Consider the following 12,440-nt stretch of genomic DNA (forward strand, 5'->3'; position numbering starts at 1 on the left):
AAATACAAGAAAAGATAGTTTTCAACATTTAATTTTTGTAAGATTTTTGTTCCAATTTTTTCTCCCTCTCTCTACTCCCCAGATACTAGACAATCTGATGTATATTAAACATGCATTCCTTTTAAACATATTTCCATATTTGTCATGTTGTGCAAGAAAATTCAGACCAAAAGGGAAAAAAGTTACAAGAAAGGAAAAGCAAACACACAAAAAAGGTAAAAATATGGTGCTTCAATCCACAATTTCTGGATGCAGATGGCATTTTCTATCCCAAGTCTGTTGGAATTGTCTTATATCACCACACTGCTGAGAAGAGCCAATTCCATCTCTGTTGATCATCACATTATCTTGCTGTTATTGTGTATAATGTTTTCCTAGTTCTGCTCATTTCACTCAGCATCAGTTCATGTAAGTTTTTCCAGACTTTTCTGAAATCAGCCTGCTCATCATGTCTTATAGAACAATAATATTAGATTACATTCATATACTAAAACTTATTCAGCTGTTCCTCATCTGATGGGCATCCACTTAATTTCTGATTTCTTGGCACCACAAAAAGGGCTGCTACAAACATTTTTGCATATGTAGGTCCTTTCTTCTTTTATTATCTGTTTGGCATACAAACCCAGGAGTAAGACTATTGGATCAAAAAGTATGCACAGTTTTATAACCTTTTGAACATAATTCCAAATTGCTTTCCAAAATGGTTTTCTTTTGATTCCCTCAGTTTCTTTTGATTATCTTATTGTTATAGCTTCCGTTTCTACATCTATGTCAAAAATAGTGGTGATAATGAACATCTTTGCTTATCCCTGAGTTTAGGGAAAAGATTTAAGGTTTTGTCATTATAATGATATCTTTTAGATTTAGAGAGATACCCTTTACCATTTTAAGGAGGGACCCATTTATTCTTGTGTTTTAAAAATTTTTATTATAGGTTGTATAAAAAAACCTTTTTGATATCAATTGCTATAAGCCTGATTTTGTTTTTTGTTAATATGAACTATTATGTTTATAGTTTTTCTGTTTCTAAAACATTTTAACCTCTTTATAATTGGAAACTTTAAAATTATATTTATTGTATTAAGATTTATGAAAGTATTGTTTAAAATTTTTGCTTTTTTGCATTTATATTTATTTGAATTGTTCAACAAATAGATTCATTAATATTTCCATTAAGTTTTTTCTATATGTTAATTTTAATTCTTCCAACAATCTATTACAATTTTTAGCTGTTAAAATAACTATGGATATGTATAAAAATATTGTATTTAACATATACTTTAACATATTTAACATGTATTGGTCTACCTGCCACTTGGGGGAGGGGATGAGAGGAAGGAAGGGAGAAGTTTTAACAGAACATTTTGCAAGGGTCAATGCTGAAAAATTACTCATGCATATATCTTGTAAATAAAAAGCTATTAAAAAAACAACAAGCTGTTATTTTGCTTATTGTACTTTGAGACTTGTTATGTTTCAATAGTAGAATATTGAAGTCTCATACTATTACTTTTCTGTTCAATTTTTTTTTACAATTAATTTCTATAAAATTTTAAAATGTCATTGTAATGCCACTAGGTATTTTTGTTTTTATTGTTAATATTTTTTGATGGGATATGGGTATGGGATAATCATAATAAAAGTCTTAATCTGGCACTTAAATCCCTCCATCACTAATGACTTTATTTTTTAACCAAAGTGATATATTTAATATTTTCTAAACTTGGCATTCCATTTCTATTAATCAAGTAGTCTAAAACTGCATTTCAGAGTATGTCAGTAAAATTTACAGTGCTTATTTGTTAACATAAAGATACTTAATTATTTTTATTTTAATACAGAATACTAAATTATATAGGATCTTATAGGTTCAGTGGCATTTTTGCTTCTTATCCTGTACACAATGATTTATGTGGGCTTGGTAATGATTCCTAATTGTTTTTTTTTTTTTTTTTTATCACCTTTTAGGAGTGGAAAAATTCAATTGTTCAGAAAAAGACAATGTCCAAAGACTTCAGAAAGCTCAGGTACCACTTATTACACTGTGTCCTGTTAAAGTACATTCTCAATCAGAAAACTGCTCATATAGAATGGACTCAGAAGTACAGAAGTCCTTTGGTAGCCCCATCCTTGGCTCATCTAAGGAATCAACAGGTTATCCAGTCAATTCCTTTGGCCCTGAAAACAGGAATAGGGAAGTCTCTGTTTCTCAAAAGTCTGGAGAAGTGACACCTCTAAGGCTTTCATTCTTCTCTCTGGTACCTCCTCAAAGCAAACAAAGCAAGTGGCTGAAATATAAAAACATGTCTCAAGGTGATCCTATTACTCTAAATAGAACTGATGTGAATGTGAACGAAAACTTCTTTGCTGCCTCTTCTTCTGCAATGCGACTTTGTGATCCAGAGGATAATTACAAGAGGGCTGTCAAGAAAAGCCCTAATAACTCTATGCATTTGGAGATGATAAAAAGCATGCTTCATCAACAGCAACTGGATTTCTACTACCAGGAATTAGTTATAAGAAAGAAAACACTGTTTCAGAATTTAGACCAAACTTCCCAGCCTGAGGAAATACAAAAGATATTAAGTCAGACAGCCCACAATGGCTTCAATGTAACAGAAAGTGCCCAGGTGAAGAACTGTAATAAGCTAGTTGTCATTCTAAAAGTTCTTCTATTAGAAAACATTACCTGAATTTTAGAGAAAAAGAGAGCACAATAAACTGCAAATTATTATTTCACTATTAGAATGCTTTTTTTTTTTTTTGGCTGAGGCAATTGGGGTTAAGTGACTTGCCCAGGGTCACACAGCTAGGCAGTATTTGAAAGAATACTTTTGACCCAAAATACTATCTATACTTATGCTATTCTCTTTGGCTTACTAAAATAATAAGATTATATAGTCATTAACTCATTTGTATTGCTACTATAGTTTTCTTAAGTAGAATTATTCTTTTAAAAAAATGTTACTCATTGATGTAGGGTTTTTCTTGATACCAGAAATTGAATTATATATTTTGAATATATTGTGCCAAGAAAATTATCCACCCATATCACTTATATTTTGAAGTTCTTATTTGTCTAGAAGTAAAATATTTCATAGTTTCAAGAGAAAGGGAAGAATAAAATCAAGCTTTTGGTATTATACATAACTATCCCTGACATGTTGCTCTTTATTTAGAATTAGAATGTATTTATCTGGAATTCAGAAATAAAGTCTTGTATTAGTAAATAAAAGCATTGTATATTTTATTAGACATAACATCTTACTAATTGATCATTTTTATTATCTGTTAATTTGTTCTTTTCCAGGAGATAAATACCAGCACATTGTCATTTCCCAGTGGAACAAGATCAAAATATGCCTGTGTCCCCAAAAGACAGATTCACATACCTGCTCATTTTCAGTCACCTGCTCAGTACAAACAGATTTTTACAACCTCTCTGATAGGTATGAAACATCTTTTATTTTATTTCTTTTCATTTTATGAAACAACTTTTAATAAAAAAATAATTAAATTTGTTTTACAATTTGCTTTTGTACTTTTTTTTTCTGTAATCCATGAAAAAAGATGTGGGGCTAAAATAAAACAGTGGGAGCAAGGTATGTAGACTGAGAATAGTGCACAATAGTGTTAGCTCAACTAAAAGGACTGATAAACCTGAGCCTTAAAATGACTGAGAGCAGCCTCTAGAGTACAAAGGATTTTGGTTGACATGTCTTTCCTTTTTTTCTTTATTAAAGCATTTTATTTTTCAAAAAGAATTTATTTTTCATCAATACTCATCGATAATTCTTCAACATTAACCCTTGCAAAATTTCAGTTTCCTCATCTGTAAAAATGGAGATGATGATAATAGCATTTACCTCACAGCTATCTAAGACTATGTGATTTGCAAAGATGCTAAGCTACATCGAAGTGGAAGTGGAGAGCATCCTAATCCAAAAATATTTGTCATATTTGGTATCATGGGACCAAACTGCAAATATTTGCAGTTTGGTCCCAAGATACCAAAGCATGGCAAATATTTTTTCCTACATTCCAACTCCATTTAATTTAAAACAGTAATTTAAATATCCTTTTACTTATTTAAGACTATTTCTGATCATCATGGTTTAATTTAATGCCTGATTTCCTTGTAAAGAGGGGTAGGGACTGGATCTAGGAATTCTTGGATTAGGTCTTGATTTGAAGGAAATGGTAAAAGGAATAGCAAACTCTTGGCAGTTCATCACATTGTGTTCTTCTTATCCTTCAAAGCTGCCCCTTTCCATGAATCTTTTCCCACTTAACTAGAAGCTGAACATAGAAATTTGTATCATTATTGTAACCAGTAGCTTTCTTCATCATATGAAATTTATCTTATCAAAAATAAAGATCATTTTGAACTCATTTTTCACTATTTAATTGAAAATTTCATAAGGATATATAGTAGGCATTTTTACTTTACATTCCTTGAAGTATATAATGCTAAACCTACTATAAACATTATTTAATGCTGATGACATGTTAATGTTGATATTAGCAAAAATCCCAGTTTGGAGGCATGAGAGAAGCTTATGCCTATAATTTGTCCAAGGGGATCCTATGAGGCATTTATTAAATCACCAGATATATACCTGATTATTACTTGCTAAATTATTACCTGATAAATTACCTGATTATGTCAGGTGCTAGGCATAGACAGAGACAAAAGATGAAGTAGCCACTGCTCTCATTTACTGATTAATGAATGCTTATGATGCTCTAATTATGTTTGGTTTTAGAATTTGTCATGAGGACAAATCATACTTTTGTTTTTTAACACTTTAATTAGAAGGGAAATTTATTTTATGTTTTAATAAGGTTCCATACAGTTTTTATCAATAAATTTGATCATAACTTGAGTTGCAACCCACAATGGTTAAGCATCTTTAAATCAATTTAAATTTACATCTTAGTATTCCAAAAAAGCAAAATAAAATCCATGTAGATAAAGTAGAAAAAAATGCAAAAGGAGGCAGTATTTTATGTAATGCATTCACAGAAAAGTATTATCTGACCAGTCATCTAGAGCACTCCACCCAAAGATTTTGTTCATTACTAAAAGAAACCTTGAATAAATTAAGGTTTGCTGTAACTTTTGGGGCAAACATATTAGGAAAATAGGCTAGGATTTTCACAATGTAATTTTGCCAGACCAGCTCTTTCTCCTGCAAGATCACCAACAGCTCCCAATTCCCCCTCCTCCTTGCCCCCCAACTCCCGCCTGAATCCTTTCTCCAGATCCAGTGCTCCCCTCCTCCCTAGGTTCACACTATAGTACACCCAACACCCTTCCCCCTCCCCCCCACCCCCACCATGAGGCCCAGTGGCGGACCCCCCCAAAAAAATAAACAAAGGGGATTCCTCAGGCCATTGCATTCATCTGCAGTTGATCACCACCAGCACTAAAATTAGGTTTTTTTAAAATTTATTTTTTATTGAAGTTTATTTTCAAAACATATGCCAGGATAATTTTTCAACATTGACCCTTGAAAAACTTTGTGTTCTAATTTTCCTCCACTTCTCTCTACCCCCTCCCCTAGATGGCAAGTAATCCAATATATGTTGAACATGATAAAAATATATGTTAAATCCAATATAGTCATACATATTTATACAATTATCTTGCTGCACAAGAAAAATCAGATCAAAAAGGTAAAAAAAGGAGAAAGAATATAAAATTCAAACACACCACAATAAAAAGAATGAAAATGTTATGTTGTGATCTACTCTCAATTCCCACAGTTCTCTCTCTGGGGTGTAGATGACTCTCATCATCACAAGATCATTGGAACTGCCCTGAAGCATCTCATAAAATTATACTTTTAAAAAATAAATTTAGTATTAATTACAACTCATTTATATATTTCATGATTTCAGGTTTACAAAGTAATTTTTTCACAACAGTCATGAGGCAAGAACTTAAAATAATATTTCCATTTTATAGAATTGTAAAATTCAAGGTTATGAAATTTATAGGTGGTGGAGTAAGACACAGAACTCAAGTCTTCTGATCCCAATTCCAGTGTATTTCCAGTAGCTTTGCCTCTCAAGAAATTTCATTCCTAATGGTAAACTAAATAGCACTTGTACATGTATTTGGAGATAAATTTAAATTTTCCCTTCTTTTTAAAATCTTTTCAAATCTAGAACATCTAAATATATTACTGTTTGAAGTGTCCAAAAGATTGCACCACGCTCTTTGGAAAGTTAACACATCTTTTTATACATCAATGAAAATAGAGAAAGAAAAAAACATAGAAAACAGCACACCAATCTGTCATCATCAAGAGCATGCAAAGCTTGTCATGGTTAAAAAGGAAGGTCCAAATAAGGTATACTATAATGTTTCATTTATATACTGTTAGATGTATATTTTTGGAAGAAGTGAAGCTACTTGGTAGTTGAACCAGCAATTAGCTGTTAATTCAGTGCAAAATACAGTTTGCCTAAGGACTTTACTCCTCTTTCTTGGTACTAATTTACCCTGAAAGAGGACTTTATTTGTGTATTTGTGGGCTAGTAATATTCATATATATATATATATTTTTTTTTCATATAAAGTTAATTTGAGGGCAAAAACTGTTTTATTTTTGTCTTTATGTAGTATCTAGTACAGTACTTGGCATGTTGAAAACAATTAATGCTCAGTCAAAAAATTTGTTTCCCATCACTTGGAAACTATGGCCTGTGAATATGCTGGAATATTATTGTGACATAAGAAATGAGAGTCAATTTCAGAGAAATCTGAGAAAACTGGTATAAACTAATGTAGAGAGAAGCAAGCAAAATCCATCAACAGATCAGCTTATATAGCAACATCACTGCAAAGGCAAACAACTTTAAAAGATTTAAAATCTCTGATTAATGCAACATCGAAAACGATTCTAGAGGATGAATAACAAAGCATGCTACTTATCACTCAAGTTGCAGAAGGATAAATACATTTTCAGATATAGCTAATGTGGGAATTTGCTTTACTTGATTATCAATATTTGTTACAGAGGCATTTAGGGAAACTGGAGGAAAGGGACTAGGAATGAGATTACTCTTCTCCCCCTAAGCCAAAAGAAATAAAATAAGTCACTGAAATATGTTTTTGAAACTCACAGAAAAAGGAAGACACAGACTAAAAGGACAGCTTTGAGAGTAACAGGTTGAATTTATAATATATTTTAAAAGAAGAGAAGCCTATATATAATAGAGACTTAGAGTTTTATTCAGAACCCTTATTTTAGTTGCTTGTTCCCCCATTAGTTGATGTTTGTTAAGTTTAGGATAAAAAGAGTAATAATTTTTAAAAAGTAAAAAAAATGTTTATTGAATTAGATTGACTTGAAAAAAGATGGGCCATCATATATGATATTAATGTACTCTTATAAAAGTAGATTTTTGGTGATTTTTTTTTAACATAGCCTATATTTCCCTCTACATCCTTCCTCCCTACTGGGGAGTCATCCTTGTCAATTTTTTTTTTTTTTTGGTAATTAAAAAAAGAGATTAAAAAAAAACTCAGGAAAATTGGTCAATATATTGAAAAATCTATATATACAATGTTTCAGACCTGGACTTTCTCATCTCTACTTCTACACAAGAACAGAAGGGATTATTATCTTCTTATATATCTTCTCTAGGGCCAAGTTTGCTCTTTATAATTTCATATTAGTTTTTTGTATGCATATGGTTACTTCCATTTTCATTCTTGTAATAACTGATTATTTTTATTTTCCCTGTTCTGGTTATTGAACTTTCAATCAGTTCATCCATGTCTTCCTGTAATGCTTGGTATTCATCTTGTTTGTCATTTACTGCAAAGGAATATTTCATTACATTCATGTATCACAACTTATTTACCTTTTCTTCCAATTACTAGGCATCTATTTCATTTCCAATTCTTTTATTAATTTTTAAAATTATATTTATTATAATGTAAATATAATAGTAAATAATATAATTAAATTAATTTTATTTTATTAATAAAACTAATGTTTTTGTTTGTTAGCATTGAACATTAATAATTGGCTGTTAAAGTTCCTGATTTAAATTTAAGGAAAAATCATTTCATTTTTCTGTTGTGTTTATAATAATCCATTTTTTATTAAATTTTAACTACTTTTTTTTTCCTTCCTAGGGTCGTCTCTTTTACACTTGTGGTGCATCAAAAGTCAACCAATGTAAATTTTTTAAGTGGTTTGAAGAAATAACCCCAGCTAATTTGACATGGACAGAATCTGTACCCTGCACTGTGTTACATGATATAAAGAGTATTGGAATATACTTAAGATGCCAAAACATAGCCCTCTATGAGGAGTGTCAGCTTTTGGTGAGGTGTGTTATACATTTTAAAGATTCTGACAATGAATAGATCTGTCATCCTAACAGATTAGTTTGAATCAAATTTTATCTTAATTATGCTGGACTTGCAGCAGATCAAAAGCTCTTTTGGCCTCCCCCAACAAACTATTACAATAGGAGAGCAGGTATAAGGGAGACTGTTTCCCTGTCATTGGATATGTGTGAATTCTGTTCTTTATAATAGAAAGAGAATTCATAGGTCAGTTAGTCACCTGAATGCAATTGTTCCTTGGCTAGTAGGTGAAAAAATGCAAGATTTTAATTTTGTAGTTTGTGCTTCTGGAGTAGATATGAATATTTTCTATTTATATATATTATTGTACCATCCTGTGTAATATTAGTATACCTATACAGACATTTACACAGAAATAAATTGAGGATGATTAACTTTGCAAAATAATTCACAGTAGGAGTCCTTTAAATAGCTTTTCTATTACATTCAGAATACAATTAAGTTTATATGCAGATTTTTAGAAATACATTTATTGCATCAAATAAAATTAATTTATAAAGTAATAGTATTAATACTTAAGATTTTCATAGCACATTATGCCTTTATCCTTTTCAGGTCATTTCATATCTGTTATTATAGCAATCTGTGAACTAGGTTGGATATATCTATATCTATTTCCCTGATTCTACAAATAAAGAATTTGGATTCAAGAACTTAAGTTTTGACTAATGTTCTACATCAATTAATAACAACACTAGGACTAGTAACAAGTCATCTTGGCTTCTGTTCTAATACTTTTATTACTATACTACTCTATGTTGTTAAGATTTTTGATTTACTCGTGTTCTACTATTTCAGTTGTTTAGAGTCTAGGCATATCTTTCTTTCATTTTGCAGGAAACTATTTGATTTTCAAAGTAAACAGTGTGGCAAATCAAAAAGATTTGCTCATATAAATCCTGAATTTCTTAGTGAATCTAAAAGTAAACTTTATCTTAAACTGAGTAGGAGAGAAAATTCTTCTACCTATGGCAAAGGTAAGTTCTAATCACCTCTGGGGAAATTCTCCCATTTCATATGTTGCCTCATTTATATATATATATATATATCACATATATAACTAGATAGATAAATATACATGCACACTAACTTTGTATAACTTTGATAGTATAAATCAGTGGTTCTCAAACTTTTGTTCTCAGTATCCTTTTATATTATTTAAAATTATTGGAGCTCTTTTGAAAGCATTTTTGTTTATGTGGGCTATATTTATATATATATTTACCATATTAGAAATAAAAATCAATTTTAAATTTGTAGCCTCTCTAAAAGGGTTTCAGAGACCCCGAGGATTCTCGGGACCATATTTTGAGAACAGCTGGTATAGGTTATCTGTGTTAAATATTTGTGATTTGATTTGATAAAACAAGATGTCCTACTAAAACTAAACATTGGGTATCTGAAGTTCTCTGAATTCAAGTTCTTTTTTCTAAGTCCCAATCACTGGAGATAAGGACCCCTTTGTATTGTCTTTTGTACTCCTAGTACCTGACATAGTTTCTTGCACATGATAGGGACTTAATGTTTGTTGAGGCTTCCCAAATATAATAACACCACTTGACTCTCCCATTCCCTTGGTACAGTTCTAGAATAGGATCCTCTGGGGTATAGAGTAGAGATGGAGAACTCACAGATGATAGCCTCCCTGCTGCCCAGTAGTACTAAATCCTATCCACCAGCTACCAGGAGCAGCACAGAGCAAGCTTGCCCTGTGCCCATCTCAGGGCTTGGGGAGGGTCTCTGACTCTCTCCACGGATTTTCTCTTTTCAGATATGTTACAGTAAGAAAAACTAGAGAAATTTAACTTTAATAAGCACTGAGAACATGTCTGTCATCTTTAGTGGGGAAAAATTTCATTAAAACCCTGCTTATATTTTTGCAGATGACCTCTGGGTAATTTCAAAAACTCTAGATTTTGAGCTGGATACTTTCATTGCTTGTAGTGTTTTTTTTGGACCGTCATCATACAACGAAGTAGAGCTCTTGCCTCTGAAAGGCTATTTCCCTTCAAATTGGCCATCTGACAGTAAGTAGTACTATGCAATGTTTAGGTTAGTCTGTAGTTTTTTCAATTTTATTTTTTGTTTGTTTTAAAAAATGTAAAAACAATGTAAGCATTTTGCCTATGTACAGGAGAAAATTTTATGATGTTTTAGCTGAATCCCCATGGTACGTGTCCATCTTGCCTGTTACTGTTTACTGAGAAGGTTTTTTTTTTTTAATAGAATGAGATAAAGTTATGGTTTTGTGTAACATATACTACAGAGACTTGTGTGAACAGTTTCCTTTATAATAAACGTTCATTTTTATGATTTTTTATAGCGCTGGTTCATGCTTTACTAGTATGTAATGCTAGTACAGAGCTGACAACTTTGAGAAACTTGCAAGAATACTTCAATCCAACTACTGTACCTATCATACAGCACCTGTTAACAATGTATGTAATTAATCATCAATGATTCAATAGTATTCCAGGGGTCCTCAAACTACCCCACGGGCCAGATGCAACAGCTGAGGACGTTTATCCCCCTCACCCAGGGCTATGAAATTTCTTTATTTAAAGGCCCACAAAACAAAGTTTTTGTTTTTACTATAGTCCGGCCCTCCAACAATCTGAGGGACAGTGAACTGGGCCCCTATTTAAAAAGTTTGAGGACCCCTGGATTAACAAATGACATATAGAATAATGTGAAAATACCATCAACATAGTTCATAAATGTTGCTAATGAAATTCAAACTGTCATTCAAGGAATATAATTACCTGTTAGTTTAAAAGAACTTATCCAAAGATTAGTTTGCTTTTCTCTTAGCCCATTAAACATGAGAGTGACATTATCTATCTAAATCAAGTTAGTTTTTCCAAATGTCACTCATGTTAATTTCATTTCTTGTGTACTGCTTTCCTTTATATTTACTGTGGATATTTACTTTTAAGTTGAATATTATAGATATGGTTTTTTAAATTATTATTATAGCTTTTTATTTACAAAACATATGCATGGGTAATTTTTCAACTTTGACCCTTACAAAACCTTCTGTTCCAACTTTTTCCCTCCTTCCCCCCACCCTCTCCCCTAGATGGCAGGTAGTCCAATATATGTTAAATACAATATATGTTTACATAATTATACAGTTATCTTGCTGCACAAGAAAAATTGGTATGACCTCCCACCCAGAGATTACTAGTTATTAATCTTACCTACTTCCCTGACCTTCAGAAATCTCTGGCCACTGTCTCATACAGTGGTTCTTTACCAATCTTACCCTAATCATAGGTCTTTAGAGATCTGTGACCACCACCTCTCTGAGCAGTGGTTCTCATGTCCAACAGAGTATTCAAAGACACAATTGCTTGCAAGCTCAGGTCTTTATTCCACATGTTCACATCTTGCCCTTTTTCTATTTCCTGGTCCCCACTCCTTATATCGGGTCTATGAGGTGACATGCATAGCCAATAAGAGAAGGAGACATCTCTCATTGATGATGCAATCTCAGTGCAACCAGAGCTTCTGCTCATAATGAGGTCTCACTGATCACAGAAACTACATCCTGGTGTCTCAGATATTAAGGTCTCTTTACTTCTTGATGGCGCTGTGCGAGTTTCCTCTCCAGACCTTTACAAATCTGATTTAGAAAGAAGATAAAAATAACCTGAGAAGGAAAACAAAAATGCAGGCAGACAAAAACAGAAGGAGTGGAAATGCTATGTTGTGGTCCACACTTATTTCCCAGTGTTCTTTTGCTGGGTATAGCTGGTTCTTTTCATTACTGAACAATTGGAACTGATTTAGATCATCTCATTGTTGAAGAGAGTCACTTCCATCAGAATTGATTATCATATAGTATTGTTGAAGCAAGTGTATGATGATCTGGTTCTGCTCATTTCACTTAGCATCACTTCATACAAGTCTTTCCAGGCCTTTCTGAAATAATTTCTTATAGAGCTTATACAGCAAGAATATTCCATAATATTCATATACCACAATTTATTCAGCCATTCTCCAATTGATGGGCATCCACTCAGTTTCCAGTTTCTGGCCACTA

At 32.0% G+C, this 12,440-nt stretch overlaps 1 protein-coding gene across 2 annotated transcripts in view; it reads left to right on the forward strand.

Moving 5' to 3' along the window:
• ZGRF1 (zinc finger GRF-type containing 1) overlaps positions 1 to 12,440 on the forward strand; it is an 86,534-nt gene that overhangs the window by 47,334 nt on the left and 26,760 nt on the right. For both annotated transcript variants that reach the window (XM_031944005.1, XM_031944006.1), the window contains exons 13-19: positions 1,972 to 2,633; positions 3,314 to 3,452; positions 6,178 to 6,362; positions 8,159 to 8,355; positions 9,233 to 9,372; positions 10,279 to 10,422; positions 10,719 to 10,833. In XM_031944005.1, coding sequence (XP_031799865.1) covers positions 1,972 to 2,633; positions 3,314 to 3,452; positions 6,178 to 6,362; positions 8,159 to 8,355; positions 9,233 to 9,372; positions 10,279 to 10,422; positions 10,719 to 10,833 — 1,582 coding nt within the window. The remainder of the gene's footprint in view (positions 1 to 1,971; positions 2,634 to 3,313; positions 3,453 to 6,177; positions 6,363 to 8,158; positions 8,356 to 9,232; positions 9,373 to 10,278; positions 10,423 to 10,718; positions 10,834 to 12,440) is intronic.

The sequence above is a fragment of the Sarcophilus harrisii genome, chromosome 6 (genome assembly GCF_902635505.1).
Source record: "Sarcophilus harrisii chromosome 6, mSarHar1.11, whole genome shotgun sequence".
NCBI classification, from domain to species: Eukaryota; Metazoa; Chordata; class Mammalia; order Dasyuromorphia; family Dasyuridae; genus Sarcophilus; species Sarcophilus harrisii.